The sequence below is a fragment of the Crotalus tigris genome, unplaced genomic scaffold (genome assembly GCF_016545835.1).
Source record: "Crotalus tigris isolate CLP2741 ecotype Arizona unplaced genomic scaffold, ASM1654583v1 scf7180000017551.9496454, whole genome shotgun sequence".
Taxonomy (NCBI): domain Eukaryota; kingdom Metazoa; phylum Chordata; class Lepidosauria; order Squamata; family Viperidae; genus Crotalus; species Crotalus tigris.
In genome coordinates this window covers 7,782,848-7,796,950 of record NW_024096469.1, presented here as the reverse complement: position 1 = coordinate 7,796,950, position 14,103 = coordinate 7,782,848, and the positions used below count along the sequence as shown (strand labels likewise).

Sequence of the window (14,103 nt, the reverse complement as noted above, 5' to 3'; positions counted from 1 at the left end):
GAACAAATGGGCAGGTTTTAGAAAAGACAGAGAGACATGAAATCAGATAACTAAGACAGATAATGAAAATAGCAAGAGAAAAAGGAAACATATCACTTTCACTGACTACTGCAAGGTCTTCTTGCATGGGGGGTATGTGTGCCTTCCAATTAGTGTTGACTTATAGTGGCAAGATTTCTGTGTACATCATACCATAATAACTATTAAATTGATGTGCCAGCCAATTCCCATTCATGGATGTTTCAAACATAGTAATAGCGATAGTAGTAATAGTAATAATCATCTCGGCAGCATAAAAGAAACTACTTCAAGAACTGCATTTGGAGAAACAGAGTGGTTTAAAATAAAGGACATATCTGTTCAACTGGCCCAGCATAAGAAAGACAGTACTGGAACATTAACAATTTGAGATTTGCAGGCAATGCCATATTTTTATTAAAAAGATGTAGAAAAACTAATTTTGAAAATAAAACTGGAAATTAAAAAAATCTGGGGTAAAGTTGTGTATTTAGAAGACAACATCACAATATAACTACTACTGCAGAGTTAGTGAATCTACAACTGAAACTGAAGACGTGAACTGCTTTCATTCCTTGAATTCAATAATAGATAATTATGGTCTGTGTCGAAGAGGTAAAGAAATTAAGCTTAAGGAGTAATGAATTTAGCCTAGATTATGAAAGAGACAGATATATCCAGGATGGATATATATAAAAAATATAAAACATAAAAAATGCAGAGAGAAAAAGGAGGTAAAGGGAAAAATATTAAAAAATAAATAAAAGAAAAATATATTAAAAATTACTTCCCCCTTCAAGACAAGTACAATTTCAATAATTTATCACTTTTTCTACCATTTTAACCAAGATCACTTCATTCCGTATCTTATCTTTTATCTATTAACAAATAATAAAACATTATCATTCAATTTTAATCAGCAAAAGTCCAGTTACCAGAACAATCACATTTTCTCTAATAATACAAAAAACCTCTTTTTCCTATATCTTGTTATCTATAAATTTTTTTAAAGCCTTATTATTCAATCAAGAAAAACTCCCTTAAAAGCTACCAGAAACATATTGAACATCTTGATCTTTAATCCCTTCAAATAATGTCCCACAAATTAATTTCCTTTCATTTTCTCTTCATCTCTTCTCAGAAACTCCTTTGCAAATGTAACATTTCCCTTCAATTTTAATACATAGTTTATCACTTTCTCTAAAAATAGAAAAAAAAAATCTCTTTCCCATATCTTATCTATAAACAAAGCTTAAAAGCTTTATCATACAGTCCTGGTAAATAAAAAAACATTAAAATCTACTACAAAAAATGTCATATATATTTTAAACTTGATCACATAAGTTAACTTTATATTCCTTCTCTTTTGGTTTTGATGTTTATTCCTAAATTTTAAATAGTGTTCCAAAAGCTGAGTTCTTCTTTTTATTTCCCCTTTTCAAATTCCCTTTATCTTTTCTTAGGAATTCCTTCATAAATGTAACACTTCCCTTTTATAAATCCATGATAAAAAAAGTGAAATCTCCACATCTATGTCACTCTTCTGATTTATTATTTGTATGCCCTTTTTTAGCTATTAAGGCATCAACCAATTTCATTTGTAAATACTGTAACATCTTTGCCCATATCATTCTTGTAGTCTGTTATTTTTAAATCTATATTCAAAACAATCTGATTATCAGTTGTATCCTCTTCTATCTCCTGTTTTACACCCATTTTTATAGTAGTAGACAATCTTATTCATTCTTCACCTTGAGCAAGACACATTTCTGAAATTATGCCACTTACATCCCCTTGGATGCACAAATCTGACAAAAATAAAGAAGCTGAAAGCTGGCTTTCTTGATTGAAACAAATCAGAATAAAATAATACACCCTCATGGTTTATTCCTTTTAATCTAAGTATCAGAATACATTATGCTTAATCTTTCAGAAAATATAGCACTATAGAAAATGACAGGCCTGTAGATTTGTATAAATCTATTGAAAATTCACATGCTTTCCACTGAAGGATAAAGTCATAATTTTGCAGCTTTTCTAATCAAGAGCAGCAATTCTACAGCTGTGTGGAAGGTCACAGCTATGGCACTATCACCAAGACCAAGGGCATCTCGAGAACATTCAACTGCATGCCAATCTAATTGCTAGCGATAGCAGAGGCGGTGGATTTCAGTCTATGACCCAGGAGGATCACTAACATCAGTGCACTATTGGTTGCTTTTAGAACAAAACAGTAATATGTCTGATAATATGCTACTGCCAATTGTTCGGAGGCAGAAGGCAAGTCCAATTTAAATACATTTTAATATATATGAATATGTATATGTTAGCATATGGATATAAAAAACCCCAGAGCCTTATTGTATCTTACAGACTAATCGATTTATTATAGCATATGTTTCATGGACTAAAGTATCATTATAAATTAGACTCCATTACATGAAACATATGGGACAGTGGATTTATTAGTATCTAAGATGAAATTCAATGGTGAAAAAAGTAAGGTTCTACATTTAGGCAAGAAAAACCAAATGTACAAGTATAGTATAGGGGTACCTTGCTCAGTAGTAGTAACTGTGAGAGGGACCTCAGAGTCCTAGTGGACAATAATTTAAATATGAGCCAGCAGTGTACTGCAGCTGCCAAAAAAGCCAACACAGTGCTAGGCTGCATTAACAGAGGGATAGAATCAAGTTCATGTGAAGTATAAATACCACTTTACAATGCCTTGGTAAAGCCACACTTGGAATACTGCATCCAGTTTTGGTCACCTCGATGTAAAAAAGATGTTGAGACTTTAGAAAGAGTACAGAGAAGAGCAACAAAGTTGATTAGGGGACTGGAGGCTAAAACATGTAAGGAACGGTTGCTGGAATTGGGTATGTCTAGTTTAACGAAGAGAAGGATGAGGGGGGACATGATAGCAGTATTCCAATATCTCAGGGGCTGCCACAAGGAAGAGGGAGTCAAGCTATTCTCCAAGGCACCTGAAGGCAGGACGAGAAGCAACAGATGGAAACTGATTAAAGAGAGAAGCAACCTAGAACTAAGGAGAAACTTTCTGACAGTTAGAACAATTAACCAGTGGAACAACCTGCCTCCAGAAGCGGTGAATGCTCCAACACTGGAAGTTTTTAAGAAAAGACTGGCCAGCCATTTGTCTGAAATGGTATAGGGTTTCCTGCCTGAGCAGGGGATTGGACTAGATGACCTCCAAGGTCCCTTCCAACTTTATCATTATTATTATTATTATTATTATTATTATTATTAAGATCCCAAGTTTTTGTCTTTCATTCATGTTTGGGTGCAAGATTCAAATACTGTATGCATATAAAGCTGCCTTTCCCTCACCCCCTTACTTCTGCAAAAACACAAGTACAGTGTTAGCAATCACTGGTGCCTTAAATGTGGTTTTTAGAATCCAAAAGGACTTCCTTTGATTTAAGAATAAATCAAGTTTAAACAATAATTAATATGACGTTCAGAACAGGCACCACCACTATATCCAGAATCAGAATCACAGAAAGCTGAAAGGCCCTTGGAGGTACTTTAATGCAGTCCCTGCCTTCGCAGGAATCTTGATATTATCCTCGATAAAATAGCAGCCCATTTTGAAAATCTCCAATGATGGAGTATTCACACATCCAAGAGGCAGGCTGTTTCATTTCTTCACCACTGAACTGCATGCTTTTGAATGGGGTCCAATAGTCAAGCCCATCCAAAACCCTTTGAACTTTGATTAAAATAAGACTCTTTATTAATTCAGTAATATTGAAGCAGATAAAGAGCTCTTCCATATACAATATGTCGCGCAAGGCAGAGCATACTTTTTCAAGTTACATCAGAAGATAATACCAACAGAAGCAAAATGCCTCTTTGTTGCATTTCCCTATTACAACTTGCAGTGCAAAAACTCTCTGCTCTCTATTAGATCCACAATATCAATATGAAAACTCAATCTGCAACTTTGTAGCCTTTGCACAAGTTTAACAGCAAGAAAGAATAGGAAAAATTCAGGTATGTGCAAACTGGCACACGAAGATAGTGAGTAGAAATGTAAAATTTCCAACAATTTTGAAGCCACATTGGGGACGGGAAGGGATTGAAAACTTGAGGAGAATTGAAACATGTGCATTTTTATACCATGCTTTATCCAGTCAAATTCACTCTGCATTTTTAAAAAACATATAGTGCAGTATGTACAACTTTATTTATTTAATCTATAGGGGCTATGGTCTCTAAGTATCATGATACAGCTTCCCTTAAGAAGCTAAATTGTTATTATTTGTTAAATCAGATCCAATTTTATACTCCTTGTAGAAGAAGTTAAACTGGGGATCTTTCAAGGGTTTTTTACATTTTAATTTATTGAAGGAATGCCACATAGATATTTGTATTTTTATTTTTTAAATAAACATTTATATATCAGTGTGGCCCAGGTACCAAATGGATTTTCCCCAAGGATCTTGCAGACGGTTTGGCTGGTGGCCTTGTCCACCACTAGCATGAAATGGTATCTTGGGCCCTTGACAAAATTGTTCCTGAGTGACTACTTTCTGCCAGACATCCTAGGTAGCTTGTTGGGTTTCTGAGGAGCTTCAGGAGATGAAATGGCAGAAGCGTTGCTTCAAATGCAGATGAAGAAAAATTAAAACTTCGTTTGACTGAACATGGCTGTGTGCCCTAGTTCAGGCCCACACTGTGCCAATAATGTAAATAAAGTATTCAACTGGTTGTTTTCCAGAGCCTCTTTTTCTGATTGCTAACTCCCTTTTCAGTAGGAGATACCCTGTGATTATGTTGCTTGACATTTTGTTGCTAAAGTCACTCAAATTTACTTTGATCTGGACTCCACTTGGGCAGGGCATTGTATAGTGACTGGGACATCATCTTGTCAAGTTAGCTGGCTTTCCTTTTGGCCTGTTACCTCTGAGGAAGTGGGTAGTTTGCTTTCTAGGATGTCCTTGTCCACCTGTGACTTAGATTCTTATCTCTCTTGGCTTCTTTGGATAACTGGGGCAGGGGGGAGGAGGAATATTAGTCCCCTGAATCAAAGTGATTATTAATGCCTCATTATGGAAGTAGTAAATACCAGCAGCACTTAGACTGGTATTGGTCATCTCCTTCCTGAAGAGACCTTCTCTGGACCCAAAGGTGTTGGATTACTACCACCCAGGCTGCAATCTTCTTTTCTGGGTGAAAATTGTTCAGATGGTGGTTTTACAGATAAAGCAGATTATCTGGACTCAGAGCTGGGTATATTACGTAAGCAGCATTGGTTGTTGTTGATGATGATGTAGAGTGCCTGTTCTGATCCTCTTGGACCTCTCACTGGCATTTTATATCATCAACCGTGGCATCTTTTTGGACTAGCATCAGGATCTGGGAATTGGGCTGCCATACAACTTTTCTTAAGGGGGCGTGATGGTTCAGCTGTTAAAGATGCTGAGCTTGTTAGCTGGAAACCTGACAGTCCAGGTTCGAGACCTGAACACCATGTGATGGAGTGAGCTCCCATTACTTGCCCAGCTCCTGCCCACTTAGCAGTTTGAAAACATGCAAATGAGAGTAGATAAACAGGTAACCATTTTTTGGGAAGGTAACAAAATGGTCCATGTACCTCGGCATATAGTCACGCTAGTTAGATGACCACAGACGTGTCTTCAGACAATACTGGCTCCCTCAACTAAGAAATGTAGATGAGTACTGCCCCTACAGTCAGACTCGGCTTTACCTTTATAAATTTTCTTAATAAATAAATAAATAATAATAATTAATCTTCTGTAAGAAGTTAAAAATAGTTTTCCAAGAGGACTTTTGGAGTCTGATGTCATGCATTCTTTGGGGATGTTTTAATGTATTTTTAAGGTTTTTGTTTGATTATTGAGTTTCTGGAAAGTGTTATATTATTTCAGTGGGATATATCTTTAACAAATAAATACTTTGTTGCTCTATATTATTACCTTGTTTATAACTTTAGTAATTTCCATATTATTGTATTGTGGATATCTTAGGCTTATACAGTTTGTTATTATCTTTGTACATCACCAAGAGTCTGTAGATTGAAGCATTTATGAGAAGTTCAGACTTGAAGATATTTTAGCTAACCACTTGAGTATATATGACTTTTCCTATAATCTATCTCTCTGGAATATTTCCCTAGACAGAATTTACTCATCCAACAAATTCCCCTTTTTTGTCAATGACGTAAAAATATTTGCTGGCATTTCCTCAGCAACTGAAGTGGGATGGGGAACAAACACTTAATGAAAAAAGGCACACTAATCATTTGTTTTCCCTATGGGTGGGTGGGTTTTCCCTGTGGGTCAGGCATCTCATTAAGAGTTATGTCTGCAATAGGTATTCCTGCATTAATGCAGGCAAATATCTATTACTTGGTAAGTGAGCAACACGTCAAAACAATCAAGAAATAAGATGGATTTCTGGATTTGGACCTACTCAAATAAAGGCAGGGGTTTTCAACCACCACCAAAATATAGTTGCACACTTGCCAGAAATAAATGATGGATGCCAAAATAAATTACTCTTTGTGCTACCTTCCCCCCATATAGCTCAAATTACCATTGTTTGAATGGACAATATTTAAACTATCTGTCTATTCTAACATAACTCAAGGCAATTAATAAAATTAGAAACAAAAAGTTAACAACAAAACATAAATACTAAAAGAGGTAGGAAAAATAGTTTAACATTTAGAACCTGGCAAAGGAGACCCATATTGACAGGTTGTTAAATCCTTGGCTAAAAGGAGCCAAAGACAACTCCCAAGTGAACGTGTTCCACTACCCTGCAGCTTTCATTATCAGAAAGACAGGTCTCAAGAAAATGGGGGCTTCTTCCAAAGGAATTCTTGTCAAGATCTTAACAGCCAAACAGTGGTAGTCCCCCAGGGAGGCATGCCTTAAGCTATTTAGAACTTGAGAAGTTAACACCAACAATTTAAAAGATACTCACTTTAAAGTAACTGGCAGCCAGCTTCAGTTTTTATCAACTTTTCAGATAGATATTTGTAGCTAAGTCAAACCAGCTGAGTGGGACACTGCTGGCTTATGCTTGTTTCTCACAATCAAAATACTCTTAGGACTGGAACGGAATTTTAATTTTTTTCTACCTTGGGTATTTTGCCATTTTTATTAGGAAGAAGACATACAGAGAAGCAAAAATATTGCAAAACAGCTATCCATCAAAGTCCGGACATGTAATCTTTAAAGGAATCCTAATAATAGCTAAAGCAACCTTCAGTAGACCTGACCAATACTGGCAAGCTAGTTAACAAATAGGCAATAAAAACATTTTTTGTAATGCAGATGGTACCATGTGCACTTAAAAATATACTCCATTTGCTTTTGTGACATAATCATAATTTTACTTCAAGGTACACAAAAAGAATGAACAAACAGCTAGATAATCAAACATTAACATTTTGCTTTTTATTGCTTTATACTGTATTGGATTCCCAGGAATTACAAATGTACAAGAGAGAGTGCGATTTAGCTCAATTTGCAATTCATATACCTTGTTAAAGACCCAAATTTCTCCATTCACTGTTGGCCTGGGGACACCATGTCCATTATAATGGAAAAGGACTCTTTCTTCTTTAGCATTTCGACGCAATGAAGTACACAGTTTCTTAACTTCATCAACTGTAGGATCTAGACTCTGTTTGTACCGGGCCTAATTGCAAAAAACAAAATAAATAAAGCAAAGAATGAATGAATGAATTTTACTTTTGCAAATGGAAATGCACATCACTGAAAATTATCTGAACTATTTTGGGATGTATCAGAAGGAATCATGCATTTATCTATCTAAAATATACCTATGTATATATCACTCATGCTATTTTCTTTTAAGATTAGCAACATTAGTGCAGATAAAGAGTAAGAAGCAATAAGTAGAAAAATTTTAAAAAAAGAAGTCAGGGAAAAAGAAATAAATATCTAACAAAATCTGATTCCTGTTTTGCAATTTGATTCTCATTTATTCTCCCTATTTATGAACATTCCTTAAGTAATCATTTATTCTTGATCTATTCCCCGTGTTTTACTACACATATTTCTTATGTATCCCATTCCCATTCCATTCTATTTACTTTTATGTTTCTTCTAACATATTCATCTTTATTCACTCCCATATAATAAAATTCATTTTTGCTTCTGTCCACAAACACTCATCCCTCATGACATAATACATGTTGCCTACTACCTTTCTATTAAATTTGCATATCTTAAAATTTCTCTATTCAATTTCTAATATTTAAGAAAAATTCTACCATAATAATAAGATCAATAAATGACGTATGCATTATTTGTATGTCACTTTGACAATTTCCCATGAAGATTCATTTTTATTATTAAACAACTCAATACAATAACATCACTTCAAAATTCCCGCCAATGTACAAGCAATTATCTTCAAAATGTGAAGTGCCAAAAGAACTATAACAGTTAAAAAAATTAGAAAGGTAAAACTAAAGATAAAAAAGATTATGGCAAGTACATTTTTTCTTCTTCCTGGTGTTTTTCCCACAAGGGCATGGTCCACTTTTTTTCCAGATCAACCAAGCGTTGAACCATTGATTGCAGCAAGAACTGACCAACCAGCTTGTGGGTTGAGAGGGAGTGACTGGCCTAAAGTTGCCTAACCAGCTTTCATGCTGAAAGTGGCACTAGAACTCACAGTCTCCTGGTTTCTAGCCTGGTGTCTACCATTCTCTACATAGCACACCCATTCTCGCAAGACCTGGGAAATACTTCAGAACCTTTCTGAAGGCTTTCTGAAGTATCATGAGGATAGGCCACATGATTTGAAGAATGGTGTGAGTGGCCTCAGGAAGAAGGCTTGGCATAACCAGCACTCAATCTTGCATATAATAGGGTCAGGCTAAGTGTGCCTCGTCAGCAGGAGGAAAGTGGCAAAGGTCAACTAAGAGTGGCAGGGCCTGTGGAGAGCAAGGTGGCTGAGGCTTCCCAGGAAGTTGTGGCTTTGCACCATGCTGCTGGCCTAGGCTGGGGAGGCTGAGGTTTCCAGAGGCGGCTACACATTTGCACTCCACTGTGGCTCAGGGATGTTTTGCAGCCCCAGAGTGCAACACCCCAAGAGGCCAGAGCCACAGTGTATTCTTTCTCTGGCCTCCCTGCACTTGTGCCATATTTCAGCGTGCACACACACACACACACACACACACACACACACACACACCAAACTTGTGTGCAACGTACCCACTGAGGCACCCCCGCACTCCTTATCTGGAACTCCTTCCATTTAATGACCCATGACTGTTGGGATTATAGTTGCTAAGCGATGTGATCACATGACTTCTCTCTTTACAACCACATTGCTTAAGTCTCCTGGAAGTTTTTCCAAGAGAGAAAAGTAATTCATCTATCTTGGGTCGTGTTTAGTTTTGCATCAGCCTCAACAGTTTTAGTAAAATTTGAATGAAGACTGAAAATCAATTCCTATTAATACCTGTATTGGAAAGTCTGGTCAAAGAGAAGGACCAGGAAACAGAGCATCCCAAGCAATAGTACAGTGGTTCTCAACCTTTTTAATGCCACGACCCCCAACCAGTCGTAAGTCAAGAACTAAACAACCGGTTGTAAGTCGAGGACTAAACCGGTCATAAGTTGAGGACTACCTTGCCAGTTGTAAGTCGAGGACTTTCCCTGCCCGGGAGTACCGCGCATGCATGGTGCCGCCCCCTGCGTCGGCCGAGGCATAGCTGGCAAGCGGCAGAGATGGAGCAGGCCGACCATTGGCTCGGCCACCAGCTGGCCCAGCCCAAGGCAGGTAAGGCACCTGCCGGGCCCCACGCACGCCAGCAACCCTCCCTGCGCCCGCCAGCCTCCCACCTCCCACCCCTGGCCCTCTTTTGCTTACATTTTTAGTAGTTGCTCAGCAGGGAGGGGTGGAAGCTTCCAGACAGCTCACCTTCGCTGCAGACAACTTGCAGCACCGTTTGCAGAATGGGACTTTTGGCGGGCTCAGAAGGGCAGAGACAGCCTGGACAATTCCTATTGGCTTTTGAAAGCCAATAGAATTAGACTCTATTCAAAAGCCAATAGAATAAAAGGGAGCAGCACAGCTAAGGAAAAGGGGGAAAAAATGGCGGACTGCGTTGTTTGGCGACCCGCATGAAATGATCGTTTGACCCCAAATAGTGTCCCGACCACAGGTTGAGAACCACTGCAATAGTAGTACAAAGTATGTCCTGAATTTAAATGAAGTTATACAATCCACTTATCTTAAGTTACACAATGTCCCTTCATAATATTATTTTACAGACTACCAAAATGAAATACAACATTTTGTTATATCCGAAATGGCCCAGTAATCTTTCGCTATCCATTTTACCTTTCAGGTTCTTGCATTTTGAAAGAAATAAACAGAAACTGAATACAGAGATGATTCTTAGCATTACATGCCATTGCAGCATGATATTTCACCTCTCTCATTTGTGTTCATGAACAAAAGACAAGCAACTGCAAGAAAGACAATACAGTTTGTCACTTGTAGGGGACTGCATTAATGCAAGCATTGCCTTGTATCTTACAATTTCATCATGAAGATACCAATTTCCAAAATTTATAATTTATGATTTAATCTTTCTGGATGACTGCAATCCTTAATCTGTTGGATATTTAATTGTAGACTTATGTTACTTTAAATTCTGAAGGTCATGGCTGATACCAACTCACTGACTTATTCCATTGTGCTTTAATTCTGATAAGGATGAGCACTTCTATGGCCATTTATATTGCCTTTTATTATGAACCCCAGGGATGTTGGATTACAAATGGATGAAAAACCTCTGGAGGCACAAGTTATCCAGCCTGATGAAAATGAGGAACAATTATAGTAGTAAGATAATTTATATCTTTTCTAACACACAATCACTACTTACTACAAAAGCTGCCAGATAAATCACTTGGGGAAAAGGTACATAGAACAGAGCCTTCTATTATCAGTGAATAGATATATGTTCAGATTCTACCAAGGAAACCTTTCTCTTGCTGTCAGCCAAAATACCTTTGCTGATAGTAGGTAGAATAATACTGGCGGCATAATTGGAAAACGCCAGATTGCATGCCCCTAAACATGAAATGGGCAAATTGTTGCACAACAGAAGTGGACACTGCTATTGTTATGATCCAGCACAAATGTGATGATTGTACTCTCCAGTTCACTGTGTGAAAACTGGAAGCTGCTTCAAGAATTCATGCTGCTTCCTTTCATACAGACCCCCACAAATTTCTGCTTGATTCCTGTCAGTCTAAAGCACAGCTAAGCATAATGCTTGTATCATTGTTTCCCACAATAAATGCTAACGGAGCTTGAAATAAGACTACTGTACAAACTTCAATTACGACAGGAACACTTGTTTACATTCTAAACTTGTAGTATGCAAACCTATTGCATCTATTTATTTACTTTGCTGATTCTGTAGCCCACCCCCAACCCAATCACAAAGAAAACCAAAACAAAAGTTATAATTAATAATAGCTCATTCCTCCAGCCAAAATGGCTACCATTATATTTAATTCCGGTTAAAAATGTGGTGGAATAAGGTCATCCTTGCAGTCCTAAATATGCCAGGAGTGATGGGGTTGCAGAAATCACCAGGTCCAAGGAGTTGTAAAGTATGGGCCACAACAGAAAGAATCTGTCACTTAATGTATGTCCCTCTAATCAGACGTGGAATCAGGACTTTCTGCAGGTTTTCTCATGATATTCTTTCTGGATAGGCAGATTCAACTTTGGCAAGGTAATACCGAATACCGTGAAGATCTCTGTAGATAATAACCAGCACTTTGCATTAATCCCTGTTTCCCACCAGTAACTAGTACTGTAACAGTACTTCTGTTTTTCCACTGAATAAGTATGATATTCAAAATATAGATTACCACCTAACCTTTCAAAAATATATTGCATTTTAATGGAGAAATTAAGGAAGAGCTTTTTCATTAATGTCTTAAGAGTAGATTTGGATAACAATAATAGAAGAGTTACATCTAATTTCACACAATTCATTTCTTTTCTCTTCCCAAATTTTGAAATCTGGGTCTCTTCATCCGACCATTCTGAGTCAGCAGCCATATACACTAGATTGTTTCACAGCCTTGAAAGTTTCTACATTGGGTCTAGGACAACTCATGCGGCCAACTTGCCACTGCCAACACGTCACGTCATGGCCAACTTGCCACAGGACAACTCCCCATGGGACAAGAGTTACACTAATATCAAAACAAATTGTGGAATAGAACAATTAAAGAAAGGATGCCAAAGGAGGGACAAAATTAAAAGTGTGAATGACAAAACTTAGAATATTTTTAAAATTATTTTAAATAATTAAATTGAATTGTTGAATTGTTCCATGGTGACTTGTCCCATGACAAGTTTGCCGTGGCGAGATGTCCCATTCTGTCCACACCTGTACTCTGCTAACTTTTACCTTTACATCTCCAATGATGGTAGATTCTTGGGAGAACAGCTGAGATGCAATGAAATCTACTGCGTGGGTATTAAAGCAGTTTTCGATACTGGAAAGAATTCATCTTACAATCGTTTTTAAAATTAATTACATTCATTTCATTTACTTTTTCATTTCCTGTATAGTTTGTTCTTTTTACAATCATTGTAATATTGATGCTATGCTATATCTTTCTTTCTTTCTTTCTCTGCTTCTCTTTCTCTTTTGTATTAGTCAGTTTTCACGGCCTGGGATTCCAAAATCATAGTTTCAGAGTGAACACCAATTTTCACTTAGGACAAGCATACTTTTAATCCCAAAACAAATTTTCAATAATAAAAGTGTAATCAGAGCTGTAGTGAATAAGTCTCCCCAAAGTATGCTTCAGCATCTCTTGCTACTTCCAAGATACAGATGAAAAACACAATTTTACAGTGTTTACATGCCCTAAAAAAATTCTTACTGATTATTTCTATAAAACTTTTTTTGCTCAGGTCTTCTTGATGATGAGAAAAAAGTTTGCACTGATTAGGGTTATCAAAAAGACCAAACTAAATTGCAGCAGTTTGGGTGGGGGCAGCCTGTTCCATCTGTCATTCTGAGCTTCCCACCAGAGCTGGAAAAGAAACATGGTCTGGGTTACTTTGGTTTATCTGGCAAGGTCTAGGAAATATGCTTTCTCTGTCATGGCACTTGCTTTCTGAACAAGTTCTCCTTGAAGATACAGAGTCTTCCTATTGGCCCTCATTAATGCAGTGAAGACATGCTTTTCCCCCAGGCACTAGAATCAGGATATTATTAGAGTTTTGATATGGTTGGTTGTGTGTGATCTAAGGGTGGGAGATGTTTACTGGGGCCTCAATTTTGTCCTTCCTTTTTTCTTTTTTAAGTTGATTTTTGAAAACTATTACATGTTTATCCCTGTTTGCAACCTGAGTTCCTTTCACAGATGGGAAACTCTATTAGGTGTAGATGCCTAGATGCCAGCAATTCTAGCCCTCCTGTAAGCAGGAAAGTCAACTGGGTGATCCTCATAGGGTTGTTGTTGTAGGGAACATAAGAGGCAAGAGTATTAAGTATATTCTCCACCTTGGGTTGACCCCCAAAAGGTGGGGTCAAAATATATTAATTTATAATCATCAAATAAAATTCCCCTTCACAAATACCCCATTGTTGTAGGTGAGGGACTTGTGATGCTCTGTTGAGATTGAGAATATGCTCACAGTAGTGTATTCTACCAGAAGAGTTAGGGGAAAAGCCAGGCTAAGTGTATTCATCAACACATTTAAAATGGTGAGAAAACATTAAAAGAATCCTATACTGGTGAGAGTCACTTAGCTGACATGGGCAGTGTAGAAATTTGATATATAACTAAATATTGGATCGGTCATCACCTGGGTCAACAAGGATCTCATCAGATAATATAATTTGTGGGCATCTGTCAATAAGTGGGCAATGGGACTCAGGAGCTACGGCTGGGGAACCAGAACTTAATTCTGTAGGATTACTGTACAATAACAATAACCACAGTCAAGGTAAAATCATGCCCAACTTTGTCTGAAAATCACACTAAACAAAGCAGAACTACTTAA

The 14,103-nt window shown here is 37.3% G+C and overlaps 1 protein-coding gene across 3 annotated transcripts in view; it reads right to left on the bottom strand.

Moving 5' to 3' along the window:
• The window catches only part of RPTOR (regulatory associated protein of MTOR complex 1), a 425,821-nt gene that overhangs the window by 273,720 nt on the left and 137,998 nt on the right, over window positions 1-14,103 (bottom strand). For all 3 annotated transcript variants that reach the window (XM_039346112.1, XM_039346121.1, XM_039346131.1), the window contains exon 4: window positions 7,555-7,713. In XM_039346112.1, coding sequence (XP_039202046.1) covers window positions 7,555-7,713 — 159 coding nt within the window. The remainder of the gene's footprint in view (window positions 1-7,554; window positions 7,714-14,103) is intronic.